The sequence below is a fragment of the Apteryx mantelli genome, chromosome 9, assembly GCF_036417845.1.
Source record: "Apteryx mantelli isolate bAptMan1 chromosome 9, bAptMan1.hap1, whole genome shotgun sequence".
Taxonomy (NCBI): domain Eukaryota; kingdom Metazoa; phylum Chordata; class Aves; order Apterygiformes; family Apterygidae; genus Apteryx; species Apteryx mantelli.
The window spans coordinates 3,041,324-3,058,371 of NC_089986.1; the positions used below are offsets into that span (position 1 = coordinate 3,041,324).

Consider the following 17,048-nt stretch of genomic DNA (forward strand, 5'->3'; position numbering starts at 1 on the left):
GCCGCCGCCCCCAGCGGCAAATGGCGCCGACGGCGGCGCCAACGGCCCCTAACGGCCGACGGCCCCACGGGCGGCGCGCGCCGCCGCCGCTCCCTCAGGCGCGGGGCCGCCGCGGCTCGACGCGAGGGGCCGCTGAGGGCTGGGCGGCGGCGGCGGCGGCGGCGGCGGCGGCGGCGGCGGCGGCAGCGGGCGGGCGGGATTCCCGCGGGGCGGCGGCGCTCTCGGGATGAGCGAGCAGCGCAGCGGCCGCCCGGCGGCCGTCCGCTCCGCTGATGTAAAGAAAAAGAGAAGAGGGGAAACTCCTCTGCCGCCGGCCGCCCCCTATAAAAGGCGGCGGCGGCGGCAGGGGCAGCGGCACCACGGCAGGGCTCCCCTCGGCAGCGCCATGGCGAAGCGCGGCAGCGGGAGCGGCGCGGGCGCGCTGTGGGCGCTGGTGGCGGCGCTGTGCCTGGCGCAGCCGCCGCCCTGCCGCCCGCTGCCGCCGCCCGCCCGCAACCTCACCGAGGGCCGGCTGCGCTCGCGGGCGCTGCTGGCGGCGCTCGGCGGCTCCCTGCGGCAGCTCCAGGTGGGTGGCGGCGGCACCGGCCCGGCCCCGCGCTCAGCCCCTCGCAGCAGCGCCACGGGGAGTACTTTTAACTTCATTTAATTTTTTTTTTTTTTTGGGGGGGGGGGTGGCGCCTTTCTGAGAAATACCCAACGTTTGCAGCCGCGGCGACGTGAAGTTCTCCACAGGTTCGGTCTCCCGCAGCATCGCTCGCGCCGTTGGCGTTAACGGAGGCGGCGCGGTGCCCGAAGCCAGGCCAAGGCTGATGCCGCTCCCGCCTCGCGCAGCTGCGGCATTTCCTGGGATTTCAGCCCCGTGGCCTGGCTGTTCCCAGTCGGAGGTGTCCAGCCGGGCTTGGCAGCGCAAGGCCGTGTCGGGACAGTGCTGCCGCAGGCGTCGCCCGCAGCCCGCTGCGTTTCTGCACGCAAACGGTACCGTGGCGCCGGGTCTGCCACCGCCCTGACCCTTCTTCTCTTTCTTTTTAACGCAGGCGTTTAACACGCTGGGATTTGAATGTACCCTCGAAGAGCTCGATCTGGAAGATATCACTGAGAACCAAATCAACACAATAAAAGCTTGTACAGCTGAGCATTCAGGGGTATATAAAAAAAAATAATCAAATTTCAGCATCATGTTTATGTGGAACAGTCGTATAATTCACCGCACTTCCACAAATGATCATGTATCATTTCTTCTTTGATTTGCAGACTGGAAACTGTCCAGCACTGGAAAGATCTACTTTTGATACGGTAAATTGCATTTATATCTCCAAAGAGCCACTTATTTTGATGGCTGTATGTTCATGAAGCATTTAACAACAGATGCCAGTATTTCTAAATAATTCTGACTTTTGCAGAACAAATGCCTGCAAGGTATCTATGAAGATCTGAAGGCCTATAGAGCAGAGCTGAAGAATTTCAACAATCAGAAGGTGTTGACAACTATTGATGAGATGATGAAAGTAGGTATTTCTATCTCTTTTTTTCCTTTATTTCTGTCTTAAAACAGAGATGTTTATCCAATGTGTTCCATTCTGCAGTTGGTCAAATAATGAACTCTCTGCAATCTGATTATTTAAAAACTGGTCTCTTAGCTTTTTTTCCTTAAGATCCTAGTAGTAAGTACTTGATTCTTATGAATTATGATGCATCTTATTTGGTATTTTTGTCTTGCCAGTATGGTCAACACATCAATATTCAGATTTATGTCTTTTAAGAGTCCTCGTTCTTTCAAACTGTTCTATCCTTGTGAGGAGATGGTGTATGTGATTTTCTGCAAATTTCTATAGAGTTTCAGAGAACTCAAAAAAAAAAAAAGAGTAAAAGCATACATAGCTCCATTTCTCTTCCAAATACTGAAATATAATGTGCCTGGCATACCGAATATGAAATAGGATGTACTGAACTTTGGTAAATATTATTAGTGAGATCAGAGAATAGATGTGACACTTTCAGTTTAGTCACTTCTTGATTACACTTTCTAACGCGCCTCCCTCTTCTCAGGGTCTGAGGTTCAGCAGCACGAGCGTGCTGCAGCCGTCGTCAAACACGGGATCGACTTTTAAAGACAGAATGAGACTATGCAGTGTTCTTCATGCTTTCCGAATCCGCGCTGTGACCATAAACAGGATGATGAACTACTTGACTTCTCCGGAGAGCTCGCTGTAAGCACTCCACTTGGAGAGCGCCTTAGGTATAAATTTGAGTAAGAGTTGTTTGGAGTACTGAAGGAAGAAAACGTAGTAGGGTTAATATCCTGCAACATATTTGGGGACTTCTTAGGAATTAAGCACATAATATTTTACAGAATTTCTTACGAATCGAATCATGTTTTAGTGAACTACTGTCAAAGCCTTTTAAGCTATTATGTTCAACTTTGAAATTTTAGAAAATAAGCTATGTTTTACGAAAATGTTCTCAAACAACCAAACACTCAACTGTATTTTTTCTTAAATGTTTTATTTATTCAATCATAAGTTTATATAAGTTAAAACATATTTATACTATTCCTGTTTTATATTTATAATGATATTCCTTATTTATTCTTTTATTGCCTAATAAAATTTAAAATATTTATTAAAAGTTTGGGGGTTTTTTTTCCTTCTTACTCACACTATAACACAAATCAATATGACCATACTTTTCATATTGCTTGCATGTAAGCAGTATACTGTGGTAACACTCAGGACTGGTATTAATTAAAACCCCTATCTCCTTGTTAGTTACTTCGGATGTGTTTTGGGGAGGGTTCTCTCATAGTGGGCAGTGAAAATAACCTGCTCAATTTCCTTCCTGTTTATTAGCAAATTTTGGTCTGCTACATAGCTCATGGGTGAAATCCTGGCCTCATGGAAATCAATGGCTAAACTGTTTATTTCAATGGAGCAAGGATTTTACACATAGCTTTTAAGGTCACCGAGGATGACTGGACCATTATTTTCTGAATTCCTCCCTACAATGCTTAAGCTAGCCTAAAAAGAGCGGGGGTGGAAGAAGGCATCCACTCTGCAAAATCTGTCTGACAGCCTCTAAGCAATGAATTTTGCAACTATCTATTTTGTCCAGCCAGCTGCTGTGTTATTTCCGCTTCCCACTCGTCGTTCTCTTTAGCATTTTTTTCTTCAGCTCTGTTCCCTTGCTCGCTTTCTGCCCTTCTGACTCCCCAGGAGCTACGCTGCCACCGTCGCTCAACCCTCGCATCTCTCCCAGGACACCCCTCCTCCAGCCTCACCTCTTCCTGGTGTCCATAGATTTTTGAAAGCAAAGGCTTTCGGTTAGAAAGCAAAATTAACTGCGTTAAAGTAAGTATCATCTCTCTCGATCTTGTCTTGGCTTGAGCCACACCAAAATTATGAGTTGAATTTGACTTGGTGTGTTTGTTAAAGAAAAGTCACAACTTACTTCTACTTTTGGAAGCCTGGCTCTTGTTGCCCCTGTTGGGTCAGGCTGCTTCTTTCTTCAGTAGGGTGTTAGGAGCACGCATGGAACGGCTGGCCTGAGCCCACCTTCGGGCATGGCCCTTGCAGGGCAAGTCTCGCTTAGCTCTTGCAAACCCATTGAAGTTGCACGTTCAGGAGATGATTGTTTTCAAGCATTTAGCACGTTTCTAACAAATCACCACTGTGTATACGTGAAAGGTGGTATTTCCAACGCAGACGCATCGGTTGGCCCAGCCTGCATGAGCTTGTGTGGGATGCGCAAAGGCAGGCGCACTGTGACAGCAAGGTGGTGGCCCCCTTTCAAATATCAAGTTACCATTACAAAAGAAAAACTTTATGAGTGTTTAGAATGGCCAAAGTAATTAATTTCAGATTAGTACCTGAGTTAAATAGCTATCTTGATAAAACAAATTTCAAAAGCGTTCAACCATTTCTCCCATTTTTTCTAATGGGACTTGCAAAGTCTCAAACAGACTCCAGAGGAAAAGTATCAAACTTTTGTTTGTTTTGTTTGTGAAAAGTATCATCACAGGTTTTGTTGAATTATGATTACAAATTACTCTTACTACAAATTGCACAAGAAAAGCTTTCTGTTGAATTCCTCCTTTCTTACTAGTTAAACAAAAAGACACACTTTGGTCCTGCTGCTGAGCTCATCTGAAGAGTCAGGTCTTGACCACCTTGGTCGTGAAGCTCAGGCCCCCACACCTGCCTTCTAAACCTGGGGATTTGCCACCATCTGGGGGGGGCTCTCCTACAGGCATAGATGATTTAGAAAGTGAGTAGTAAGATTAAGAATGCAAGGCATAATATTCTCCAAGAAAAGCATTTTGTATTGTAATTTGGCATATTCACTCAATAAAACTGTTTACTAGCAGTAAAACTAGTAGTAACATTTTGGGAAATGATTCCCTTAATGCTCTCTTTTGTGAGTTAAACAGTTTTATTCGCTAGCGGGAAAAGAAAAGACAAAAAGATGTGTATTTTTGTTATTAGTGGCTAGGTACTGGCTGGCGTACGCACGGAATTACAGGCTCTTGGTGTTTAACGGCATGGAAATAGAGCCCCCCCAGCCAGCCTGAAATAAAAACTGCGGCTTAACCAGGGGCCAGGGGAGGTACACGGAAATGCCCGCGCGCCCTCTCCTCTCCATGAGCTCCTGGCCGCTGCCCCGGGGCTCGCGGGGGAAAGCCCGCACGGAAAGGGCGCAGGGGAGCACAGCACCGCGGCGCGACGCGACTCTGCCCCCGCTCCGCGCGGGAGCCGCGGGTCCGGGGCGTCCCCAGCGGCACCCGCTACCCCACGCTGGCAGAGAGCAGGGAGGAGAGCGTGTGCACGCCGCCGGCACAGAACGGGCGGGCGACGGCGCTAGAGTGGCGGTTTGGCGGGAGATTAAAATGAAGAAAAAGTCCGAAACTCTTGCGCAATTAGTGCCTTTTTAATTCTTATTTCTAAAAGTATGCTTTTTCTTTCATAAACATACCCGGAGTAAGACGATCAAGGGAATCACAGGAGTCTTTAAAACAAGACAATTTCCCTTCTAAGGTAGCTGCTCTCTTCTGCAAATAACATTACTTTAAAATCTTTTAAAATCCTGTAGCACATGTATTGCATAGAGAGTAACCACCTTTCTACAAATTTTGACTTTCCCCGCTTTAGACTTCTAATTCTATTCAAGTTAAAATTAATCAAGTAAAAAAGTATAAAAAGGTTGTAATAAAAAAAAAAATTATAAAACATACAAATTTATCTCACAAAAACTGAGACAGACTATACAGAAAAGAGTCAATAAGAACTTCTCACATAAAAAAATCAAAGCTGCCCATAGTTAATATTGGTGCTACTGTGAAACTAGTCTTCAATTCGTTAGAAAACAGACCCACAGCCCAGCACAGCTTGAATGTACAGGACTATATACAGTGATTATGTAAATGAATTTATCCGCGAGTCTGAGAATATTCTTCACTGATCTTAGGCATCTGTGAGAAATAGAATAGACCTCATGATTTTAGCAGTTTAGCTTTTTTTTTTTTTAAGGTGATGAAAGCTGCTGTAAAACTTTTCTCCCTTTGTCTTTCCCTGATTCAAATAAAGCTGCTTCAAGATAAAAAATTCCATATGTAAATAAGGTAAACTGATTTCGCTGAGTGCTCATGCCGTTTAGGATCGGCTCAACTGAGACAAAATTCAGTGGAAGTTTTAAGTTTCACATTCACCAAGACTGGCACTTCTATCATCTCGACGAGACGGTTACGATGACTGGTATCTGAACAGATGAGTAATTACGCCTGAAAACGTTCAATCCACTTACATCAGGGTAAAATTTCACGCCCACGTCTTTCAAAGATTTTGCCTAAACTTTCCACTGACTGATTAGGGCTTGTATCTTCGGAACAGAAACGCACCGAAATCCCAGGAAAACAGCTTGAAAAGTTGAACCATTGGCTGAGGAACGTTCCTGAGTTTTCTCCTTCTAGCTGCTTCTCCACAAATTCGTCACTGAGCCAAAAAACCTGAAGGAATGAACACACACACGCACACACGCTTATATACGTATTGCTTGGTCTCTGGAAGCTGCTGCAACATTGATGTTGAATACTAAATGTACATATAGGTGTTTCTAAGGATCAGAATTAAGTAAATATAATAAGAGGTTGATCTGTACCTTCCAGTACTTCGACTATGTCATAGGACACCTTATCCTTGAGACTGTCGTAGAGGCTTTGCGCCGTTCCATTACTCTGTTCTCTGTCTCTCCACTTGCTCAGCATCAGAAATTTGTGAATATTGACTTCCTCCTCCTTTGCCTGAATCTGATGAATGTCTTTCATTTCCAGCTGAAGACACTCGATGGCGATTTCTTTCCACTCTCTGCCAAACTTCTTGGCGATCGCCATCAGCTGCTGATCGGTCAGCAAGCTCTTCGCTTTAACGCCGTCTGAAACGATACGGGACAAAAATCAGCACCAGCGCCGCTCTTCGCGTTAGACTTTTTAATTAAGCGATGCCGTTTTAGCGCTGTGCACTGCCAGGAGACACACGATGAAGACAGCCGAAAGTGGATTTTCCCCTAATTTGTTGATGCCGCGGCGGGTTATGCGCTCCCCAGGCCGCGTGGGAGCTGCCACCTCCTCGGTCCCCTAGCATACGAAACACCCAGAGATTTCCAGCTGCATCACATTACGGTCATGCTGAGGACACCTATCACCCCAAAACTTCTGAAAAGACTGTTTTTTCTTGAAACCTACGGTCGCAGTTTGGTTCTCCTTTAGTTACAACAGCCACAAAGTCCCAGCTCGACTGGCCCCGTGGCCGAAGCATGTTCCTGCCCCGACGCGAGCAGCCGGAGCGACCGGCGGAGCTCTGCCTGGGGAAAGCCCTCCCTCTGCCGGCAACGCACACCCACGCACGAATCCCGACACGGTTATTTCTGCTGACATGCAAACCCTTAACGGACTCCAGGAACAAAAACGTTAACGGATTCAAAAAGTGACCGTGGTTCAAATGCTAGCAGATATCTCCCCCGAAAGGAGAGCCCGTGAAGAACAGGTACCGGAGGCAGAAAAAGTAGGACTGTAATTCAAATACAGCGTAAAACTGGGGGCTAAAGCTTTTCACAAATGAATTTTTTTATATACTAACGAACTAAAATTATTTTGTCTGTAATTCTTCCAAGTAACCATTAGTAAAGCTCTAAGCCTGCAGCTCTGGGAGAAGGAGGAGAACGGCTGGCGGTGCCAGCGCCACGAGGCCCTAGGGCACCGAGCGCCTCTCCCTGGTGTCTCTGGACTCCAGCATCTCCGAACATCGGGACAATAAATGGGAGCGGATGTCTTTTTTTTTTTTTTTTTTTCCAGAAAAATTCAGCCTCTGTTCTGCCTAAGGAGATATCCCAAATGAAAAAAATTGAGATGCAGAGTGGAAACCTCTTTTAAAAGCAGCTGTTTGTTAGCTCCCAGTCCCGGAAGACACAACCATCGGAGCTGACCCTCCTAGATCCAATTCCCCCCGTTGCTCCCCTGCACGTGCTGCCTGCAGGAACGGCCAACAGTGGACACCGGTACGTACACCAAGGAGGAATATGCACGTGCTGCACCTACCAAAGCAGCATGTTATAAGACCCTTGCATTTGCTGGTTCATGGCTGTCACTAAAAAAGTCAGTTAGCTCTAGAAGTTTAATTCATGGGATGCAAGAAAACCCTAAGCCGGTATTTGAATCTGCCCAGAAATGCTCTACCTGCAGTATCGCTGCCCTTCCGCTTTTTCCGGTAGTATTCTTCGTCTTCAGAGAAGCTGTTGGTGGATTTCCGTCTTTTGGTACCTGAGGAGGGAAGGACGGTTGCCGTCACGCGGCACGCGGTACGCGGTCCCATACGCGGCACGCGGGCTAAGTACGCGCCAGAAGAGACGCCGAAGCGACTTACTGCCTGCGCTTCTCTTCTGCTCGTTCCTGTTCTGATCTTGGTGTATCCAGTCACCTGCCAAACGTTTTCCAGGGAAAGCGGACGGTGAGGGAGCAGCTCCCGCTGCCGTGCCCCCAATCCGGCGGCTCTCATGCGCGGAAACCTGCCCGGCGTTGGCCGGCGGCTGCGCTGAGACCCATCGGCCAGGCTCTGCAGCGGGGTTCGTCCCCCGCTCTTACCCGGCGGGTTATGCCCCAAATCGCGCCCGGCTCCCGCGGGAACCGGCCGGCAGCCGAGACATGCAACGCTTACTCTCCCTTAGCTTTGCCTTCCACACGACCGCATCGGACTCCAGCTCGACCAGGGACAAGGTGCAGTCGTCCGGCTTCTCCAGATAGACCTCGATGTAACTCTTCAGCTTCAGCAGAGATCCGTCCACAAACTCAATCTCCTGCAAAAAAAGGTACAAAAAGGTTCAAACGAAACCTTGGGCCAACGCCAACAGAAGGCGTTGCCTGCCGGCGCCGCTCTGCGACGAAATCCCCATCTCCCGGGGCTTCGCCGTGGCCTCCAGCTTCCGCCCCAGGGCTCGGGGCCACTATGGGGCATCGCCTTCCCGCGCCAGGACCTCACCTCCGGGGTGACCTCGGCTTCTGGCTCGCACACCAGTCGGTATCTCTTTCCTTTCTGCAGCAGTTTCTGACAGACGGGCGGCTTGTCGATTTTAATGAATTTCTTGTTGGAATGTTTCACCGCTCTCGATATGTCCTAAGATTGGAAAATACAATTCAAACGTCACCCGCCTGAGCAAAGGAGCTGCTAAGACGTGCACGAGCGCGGTGCTGGTACCCCTCGCGTGCATCGTCTCTCCCCGGCTTCCCAGCAGGGCCGGCGAGCTACAGAAAGCCGTAAAACGCCAGCCCCGAAGCCCGGGCGAGGATGAACGCCCCCGAACGCCCCCGTTCCTCGACGAAGCACCGGCCGAGCGCCGCGGTGCCGCGTCAGAGCAGCGCTTGCAACCCGAGCCGCTTCCCGCGCTCGCCTGCCTACCGCCGCCGGGAGAAGGCAGCACTTTTAGGGACAAACCCCCAAAAGCCAGGAGTTTCGGTGGCAGGTGGATTTCTGACATGCTTTGCTATAGCGGCCCGTGCAACCGCTTGAATGTCCCCTCGCGACGGGCTCTTCCGCAGGGGATCTTCCCTCGGGAAGAGGGCTTTGCATGCACCCGCGGGGCACGGGATGGGGCCGCCCTCCCGAAAGCAGCCCTACCTTGATAAAGGAGTCGTTGTTGGTGGCCACGTAGACGCGGAAGGAGAGGGACGGGTGGCCGTCGACCGCCTTGTAGAGGACGACGGCGCCGTGGTAGAGCAGCGGCTCCTCGGCCCGCAGCAGGGGCCCCACGGGCGACAGCGAGCTCACGAGCCAGCGCACGTGCGACGGCGAGCACTCCGCCGGCGCCTCCAGCGCCGCGCCGCCCCGCTCCCGCTCCCGCACGTGCAGCACGCGGAAAGCCGGGGCGGCGCGGCGCCCGCCGCCGAGGCACAGCGCGTGCGGGAAGCCGATGGCGGCGAGCGCCGCGGCCGAGGCGCAGGCGACGTCGAAGAGCGGGCCGCCCACCGCCCAGGCGTCCCCCACAAGGGCCGCGTACTTGCTCCACGACAGCACCGCGTACTTGATGGAGGCCGCCCGGGTCACCTCGAAGACCAGGCCCGTGGCGCTGCACTGGTAGGTGCCCTCGCCGTCCAGCCTCAGCCTGCGGCGGGCACACGCGGCGCGGTCGGCCGGGCAGAGCGCCGAGAACCCCCCCCCCCCCTTTCCCGGCCAGCGCGCGACGCCTCGTGCGGATTGCACGGAAAAAAAATCACAGCAAGGGCTGGTTGTTTGCGTTTCTTTCCCCCCCTGCCCCAATCCCGCTGGTGCACACGCGGCGGCTGCAACGGAGGTTTTGCACTAAACGGCACCAAAACGCGGCAGCGCCCGTGCCAAAGCAGCACCTCGGAGCGTGTCCGGCGCCCGGCGCTTCCGCAGCAAGCCGCCCTAACAGCTTCCTGGGATGAGCGTCAGGCTCAGCACCGGCAGCAGTGACAAGCTGCTCGTTTTTAAGGATTTTGGGGGCGCCTGCCGTCGTAGCTACGCGCATATCCGTGCTGCGAGTTGCTCCTCTTCCCCCTCGGCCGGGCGGGGGAAGGATCCCGACGTGAACAACCCAAGCGCGTATCTATCTACTGCCTTAGAATACGTACAAGTACTGATCTCCAGCCAGTCTCCGCGGGGTCACCTGCTCCTTCTGCACCTATATAAATAGATAAAATTAAAAAATATATATACATATTTAAAAAGGTGAGGAGAGAACAGAATTATGATTTGCAGATTGTCTCATATAAATGTGACTTAAAAAAAAAAAACAACGTACATTTTCACTTCTGCAGTGTTCACAGTGCGGCAGGGAGTTCACGTCTAATGAGAAAACAGCAAAATCAGCTCATTAAAATCAAAGTAATCGGATGCTCAGGAAAAAAAAAAAAACCTACAATCGGCAAACAACAGCCTGTTAATACCTGACTCTTTGCAGCGCGGTGGCAACTCTTCCTCTTCTCGCTCTTCGTCTGGAGGCAAGAAGAGGCGCGAGGCTCGTATTTAACGCAGCCCTCCGTGCGGAGATCGGCCAAGAGCTCCTGCCTCGGCCGAACCGCGGAGATCTGCGCGCCTGCGTCTGCCAACGCGGAGAGCGGCCACGCTCCCGCGCATGCCCTGTCCTTGCCTCCTCGGGCTCGCCGGGGCTTTTACCAAAGGAAACGCGCTCGCCGTGCCAGTGCCAAACCACGGCACCGCTACCCTCATGCATCGCGGTAGCAGTCGTCCACTGTCATTATCATCACCCTTTTTGTCCTTCTAACGCCTTAAAAGGCAGGTGAAAGAACCCAAAAAGCGCACTCACCCGACTTCCTCGCATCCGACTCCTCAGCATCTGATGAGAAAAAGCTTTCTAATTATTTAAGCAAAGATTATCGAGCCGGTATGAAACGAGAATAAACCGCGGGGGGGGGGGGGGGGGGGGTGTAACACATGTAAGCGAGAACCCGCAGGCTCTTCAGCGACAGCAAACACTTCCTCTAATTCTTTTCCCGTCCATCCTGTTTTGCCACTTTGGCTGCCAACTTTGGAGCGGATTTATAGCCTCGCGCTGTTTGGACAGCTACTGCGGTATAAATCCAGCCGCCCGGGTCGTGGCTGGAGGCTAAAGCAACGTCAGCTGCTGCTCCTGCCCTGCTCGAAGCGGGGCGGCCAGGGAAATAACTCGCCCACAAAAATACCGCTTTGCTTTTCCACGTGCGATCGTGGAGTCAACCCAGTGGTATATTAACAGTGCTGTAAAATGCAGCTGTTTTGAGTTTATGCCTTCAAAAGAGGGAAAAAACGCGCCGGCGGCATCATCGCTGCTCACCTGACTCATCTGCAGAGGTGCTGCTGGAGTCGCTGGCAGAACCGTCCTCTCCTGGGCAAAAATCACAGCCCGTCACTTGCGGCAAGAACTCAGCAACGCGAGCCCACGGGTGAGTCGCAGGCAAACGCAGAAGTTTCAGTGCATTACATCGATCGGCCGGCTGGATACGCAGGCCAGAGGAGAGGAAACGCGGAGGCACGCTGGGGCACATCACGGCGGCGGGGGTCCCCCCCACGCCGACACCGCTGCTCACGGGGCTGCGGCGTAGGACACCCCGCACCGCCTGGCGCTACCTGCCTGCCTTCGCCCTCGGCGCACCCCACAAACACAGAAACACCCCCCCCCCCCGAAATACAGTTTCCCACTTTTATGAAAATCCCGCGAGGCAAAAACTGCATAAGAGCAAAACACCGAAGTTTGCACATTCAAAGGAAACGGTGAAATGCTGGAAGCGCCTGACTGCAAACAGCGAATTTTTTTCAGCCGTGTTTGCACCGAGAGCCATTTCCGAGCCTTGGGGCTGGGAGCAGGCCGCCGCTTACCCGATTTACGCTCGTCGGCAGATCCGTCGCCACTGGCGCTGCAAGTTTCTATGCCTGAAAAACAGTGAGGATACAGGCGCGTTTTCCACGTGAAAAAGGAAAATTTCGAGCACGCTCGATCCAAGCGGCCAGGGCTGCAGCTGGCACCTGCTCGGCCGAGCGCAGAGGGAGCAGCGGCCACAGGGGGGTCACGTAGTCTGCGTCCGAGCTTTGATACACGGAAGTTAGGCAGCCAGGGACGGACTCACAAAAGCAAGATTAACCTTTCTCTTGGCATTTTTATACAACGCAAATAAGGCGAAAGGCTTAAATAACAAAAGAATTTCAAACAACTAGAAAAGCACAAAAAGATCGAAATTCTTCTTTGGGAAACTAAAGCATTACACAGCCTTCTTTAAAGCAAGCAGTTATAAAAATAGGATTTTAACTCAGAAGAATGGGTGTTTCTAAGAAATCCACTTGGAACTACTGTGTATTTCCAAAAGCAACCATACCTTTTTCATCGGAAGAGGGGGATTCGGTCCCGCTGGAAGACAAAACGGGAAACACGTGAGAACATCTACCAATTTTTTGCCACGCTTCCGCGCCAGCTTCACCCAGCTCGGGGGCAGCCGGAGCAGCGGGCTCACGTCTCCGTCTATCCCCTTCCTGGGTTTGCCCAGGGAATTCGGGCGCTGGCTACCCTGACTCGCCGCCGAGCTTCCCGGGATATTAACATCTATTTTACAAAGCAGCTGTGATATCCGTGGTGGCCGGAGCACCACGTGCAGCAAGGCGCTGGGCAGAGCACGGAAGGAGCGAAGGCTCTGCGGGAAGATCAAAGAAATATGAAGGAAGCAACGGAGAACGTCCAGCACCTGCAGATTTCCCAGCCTGGCCTTCGCGGTTAAACCGGGAGAGGGCAGGACGGGGCTGAGGCGTGAGGCTTGGGCGAAGGACTTTGACAGACTTGTTCATGCGCTTGCGGACCGTGGACTTTGACGGAGCGTTGCACAGTGCCGTTCCCACGGGAAAACCCTCCCGCGAGCCCGCTGGCCAGGGAGGGCGACACAAAACCTGGGGTTTCGATCGCAGCCGAACGCAGCCGAGACAGGGAGCGACCTCCTCGCCGGGCGGGGAGCAGGGGTGCTGCAAGCCGCGGGAACGGCTCCCGCTGCCAGCGCGGGAAGCGGCGCTCCGGTCCACTGCGCGAGGAGAGGGGCGGGAGCGTGGCGGGCCAGGACGCCCGAGGACGGGCCTGGGTGAGGGACCGCGGGCACCAACAGGGAATTGCACGGCGAGCTCCGTGCCTCCAAACTCCGTCCCTAAACAGACGCACCGAATACCCGCCGGGCTCGGACGTAGCCTGGAAGGAGCCCGCAGGCAGCACCGCAGTCGAGGACCACGCTGCGATCCTGCCTCTGATCCCGGCTTACCCACTGCGGCCTTATATTCGCGGTGTGTTTCTCTCTCCTCCAGCCCTAAACAGCGCGCTCCGGAGGAGGAGGAGGAGGAGGAGGAGGAACCCCAGCAGCGCGGGGGGAAACGCGCAGCAGCGCCCTACGCGGGGCCACGGTGCCCCCCCCCCCGGAGAGCCGCCCTCGCGGGGGGGGGGGGGGAAGAAGCGCCCACAGCGTTGTCCCTCGCGGGGCCGCAGCCGCGGGCATCGCTCGCCTCCCGAGACGAAGCAAAACCAAAACTGCGCCCGCGACCCGCGCGGCGCCGGGGGCTGGGAAACGCGCGGGGACGGGGGGAAACGCGCGCGGGGACGGGGGGGAAGGCGCGCGCGGGGGGCGGGCGCACGGCGCGGGGCGGGCGCGGCGCTGGCTCCGGGCGCGCTTTTGTCTGCGGCGGGGAAGCTGCGCCCGCTCGCGGGGCCCGGGGGCCGCGGGGCTGGGCGGGGGGGGTCTCGGGGGCCGGGCGGGGGGGGTCTCGGGGGCCGGGGAGGGTTTCTCGGGGGGCCGCGGCGGAGGCCGGGGGGATGCGGGGAGGGATGGGAGCAGGGGGAGGATGCAGAGGGGGGAGGATGATGAGGGGGGGATGAAGGATGCAGAGGGGGGATGGAGGATGCTGATGGGGGGGATGGAGGATGCTGATGGAGGATGCTGGGGGGGGGGATGGATGTGGCGGGGGGCTGCGGAGGGGGAGGCGGAGGCCGCGGGGGGAAGGCGCGGTGCCGCGGCGGGCGGCGGCGCCCCGGCCCCGGTCCCGGTCCAGTCCCGGCCTCGGTCCCGTCCCGGCGGTCCCGGCCGCGCTCACCTGCGCGGCACCTGCGGGCGGGCGGCCCGGCGCGGCATCGCTGCGGCGGCGGCGGCGGCGGCGGCGGCGCGGGCGGGCGCGCAGCGCGCGGGGCGGGGCGAGGCCAGGAGGGGCGGGGCGCGGGCGCCGCCGGCTCCGCCCCCGCGCGGGGCGGGGCGGGAGGGAGGGGCGGGGCCGGGAGCCGCCCCCAGCGCTGCGCGCCCGCGGGAGGCTCGTCGCGTCCCGCAGCCACGCGGGCCGCTCCCGCGCACCGGGGCCCTTCCCGTGGGCGCTGCATGCACCATACCGTACGTACGTACCATACGTACACCAGTATGGGGATATACGAGACATATGCTGCGTTGCATGTGCACTGTGTGCAGACATACCATGCAGATGTTTGCTATATGGATACACACCGTACAGGTATATCCTACGCAGATGTATACTACAGAGATATATACTATGCAAATATATACCATGCAGGTATATCCTATGCAGGTATATCCCATGCAGATATATACTACGCAGACATATACTACGCAGATATATACTATGCAGGTATATACTATGCAGATCTATACAGGTATATACTATAGAGGTATATACTATGCAGGTATATACTATACCAATATATACTCCATATATATGTATATAGATATATATGTATCTCATCTGTACACACACATGCTCTCTCTGTATGCAGATATATATCCTATACGTATATATAAAGCATCTACAAAGATTATATAGAGATGTATAACACACTCATACTAGATACTATGTATGCATACTAGATATACCAGATATTGCTTGTACATACCAGAGATATACTATGTATCGCCATATATAGTTGCATACACTTAGATATCTCACCTAAACACACAAGTGCTCTGTCTGTATAGATACATATATACGAGCACTGTATATATATGTGTATAGTGCATATAGCTGTGTATCTAGTATGTCTAGTATATAGCTCTACAGAGTATATAGAACTTTAGAGTATCTATACAGAGTATATATATCTATATGGATGCACTAGGTAACGTACAGACCCCGTAAGCGCCCACCGGCGCTGCGGGCACGTAGCCGCCGAGTGCCGCGGCGCTGGGGCCCTGCCCGGCCCTCCCGAATGCTCCTACAAACACCCGGACGAGGCCTCTTCCCTCGGAGGGACCCGAAGGCGCCTCTGGCCTCGTCCGGGCACTCGGCACGGCGGCGAGCACGCGGAGGGCACCTACGACGAGACGGGGCACGAAGGAAACGGGTCTGAACAGCGCCGAATATTCACATTCGTGGTGCCGGGTGGTTTTTTTCTCCAGGACAGGTTCATTTTACATTCGTTTCACTGGACTGCTTAACCGGATCTTAAAAATATTCGGGGGCTCGTTATGAAAGCGGTCTGAACGCCTGCTCCGCAGCTCAGTTGGGTCTGAACACGTAAAACGCTGTATTCTAAGGCAGAAATGTGCGTTTTGCAGAGGGACAGTTTTCATTCAGTTCCAAGGAGTTCGTTTTTCTGTTGCAGCAGCTGCTCCGGGCAGACTTCATGCCCACGCGCCTGAAGGACACCGCCACAGCCCTGCGCATACCCAGGATTCGCTAAACCGGCCTCGCGCTCCCTTTCCGATGGCTGGACTTTCGGGGAGCTTTTCCTTGTTTTTCTTTTTTTTCTTTTAATTAGAAACGTTTAAGGTGCAAGCGGCGGTTCCCGCGAAGGGGCCCTGTCGCTCGCGGGGCCCCGGCCGCGACGCTCCGTCACCGCACATTCGTCCCGATGTGTTTTTCTGGAAAAGGTTGAAAGGAGGAAGAGCAGCTTGGCTGGGTCAGTCCGCAGGGAGCAGCCGGCATTTTAATTCCCGGCGCACCGGCTCCTGCTGCCGGCTTTCCTGCGGATTTTCCACGTTTTCCCGCTGACGGCCCCGGCTCGCGGCTCGGACGTCGGCTCGCCCCCGCGCCTCGTTTCCCACTACCGAATATTTGCCCTTTTTCCCCTCCGTGGGCCGCCCGAAACGGCCCCCGCGGCAGGCGGCAACCGCGGCCCCCGCGCGGCCCGGCCGGACAGGCTCCAGCGCCGGCGGCTGACGCTATTTACGGCGGATAAAAGATAAAATAAAAATAGAAAGGTCGGACTGCCTCGGCCCCGGCTTCCTGCCCCCGGGGCGCCGCCGCCGCCACCGCCACCGCGGCCGGGGGAGCGCGTGCCGCAGCGCCTGGCTGCGTCGCGACCCGAAACGGCACCATCGGTGGCTTAAAACGGCCGGAAAGGGGGTTTTGGGGGGCTCTGAACACGGCCGAGCCGCCCCCAGCGGCCGGCGAGGCGGGACGGGCTCCGCTCTCCGCCACCAGCACCGTTTCCGCGGGGGGGGGCTTCGTTTCACACCTTTGCACACATGTTTTTTTCCCTTTAAACGTTTTCCTTTAACATTTTTCATTTAATTTCTTTTTTTTTTCCTTTTCTCTCAGCCGATCCCCTGCTCCAAGCCTCCCCACAGCCGCCGTGGGATTCCCATCCCCGCGGCCCCGGGGCGCGGGAACCTCCGCGGCCCAGGGGGGGCAGCCAGCACCCGCTGGGCTGGATTGGATGGAAAACCCCCCCCCCCCAAACCACAGCCAGGGGGCTCTGCCGCTTTTTTGGGGGAAAAAGCCCCCCAAAAGCACTCAGGGCGGAGGAGCCCGGGCCCCGCTGGGGGAGACCCCGGGGCGCCCATGGGGGCGGCGAGGAAGCGCTCCTGGCCCCGGGGAAAGGGGGAAGCAGGAGGGAAGCGGCCGCTCCATCGAGCCGCGGGGGTAGGAAGAGGCCGGGCTCTGGGGACCGAGCCGTAAATAACAGCGAGGTGAAATCATCTCGGCAAGTCACAGCCGGGTCGTTAGAGCCTCTGGAGAAACGGCGTGACTAACGAAGGCTGCGGCTTGGAAAAACGTTGTCCCCCGTAAAAAAAAAAAAAAAACAAA

General features: G+C 54.4%; 2 protein-coding genes across 2 annotated transcripts; one reads left to right on the top strand and one right to left on the bottom strand.

Annotated features, from left to right (window-relative positions):
• Positions 1-385: 385 nt before the first annotated feature.
• IL12A (interleukin 12A) lies at positions 386-2,497 on the top strand. The gene is made up of 5 exons (XM_067302169.1): positions 386-565; positions 1,035-1,142; positions 1,252-1,293; positions 1,401-1,505; positions 2,047-2,497. Exons 1-5 carry the CDS (start codon positions 386-388, stop codon positions 2,209-2,211), a joined length of 600 nt encoding a protein of 199 aa, XP_067158270.1. The 3' UTR covers positions 2,212-2,497.
• Positions 2,498-4,899: 2,402 nt separating this feature from the next.
• LOC106495101 (caspase recruitment domain-containing protein 8-like) lies at positions 4,900-14,157 on the bottom strand. Its single transcript, XM_067302227.1, has 15 exons — positions 14,112-14,157; positions 12,368-12,399; positions 11,874-11,927; positions 11,332-11,382; positions 10,825-10,854; positions 10,445-10,492; positions 10,300-10,343; positions 10,130-10,179; positions 9,156-9,639; positions 8,520-8,654; positions 8,199-8,337; positions 7,908-7,961; positions 7,721-7,804; positions 6,148-6,420; positions 4,900-5,995 (listed from the first exon to the last, which is right to left on the bottom strand). Exons 1-15 carry the CDS (start codon positions 14,147-14,149, stop codon positions 5,979-5,981), a joined length of 1,533 nt encoding a protein of 510 aa, XP_067158328.1. The 5' UTR covers positions 14,150-14,157; the 3' UTR covers positions 4,900-5,978.
• Positions 14,158-17,048: the final 2,891 nt, after the last annotated feature.

Bases quoted from the DNA above. Each gene is read 5' to 3' on its own strand.
- LOC106495101 (XM_067302227.1), bottom strand. From the start codon at position 14,149: ATGCCGCGCCGGGCCGCCCGCCCGCAGGTGCCGCGCAG. The intron at 11,928-12,367 runs GTATGGTTGCTT...ACTGTTTTTCAG, and splicing joins CCCCTCTTCCGATGAAAAAG to GCATAGAAACTTGCAGCGCC. The intron at 10,180-10,299 runs GTACGTTGTTTT...CTATTTATATAG, and splicing joins AACACTGCAGAAGTGAAAAT to GTGCAGAAGGAGCAGGTGAC.
- IL12A (XM_067302169.1), top strand. From the start codon at position 386: ATGGCGAAGCGCGGCAGCGGGAGCGGCGCGGGCGCGCTGTGGGCGCTG. The intron at 1,294-1,400 runs GTAAATTGCATT...TGACTTTTGCAG, and splicing joins AAAGATCTACTTTTGATACG to AACAAATGCCTGCAAGGTAT. The intron at 1,506-2,046 runs GTAGGTATTTCT...CCCTCTTCTCAG, and splicing joins CTATTGATGAGATGATGAAA to GGTCTGAGGTTCAGCAGCAC.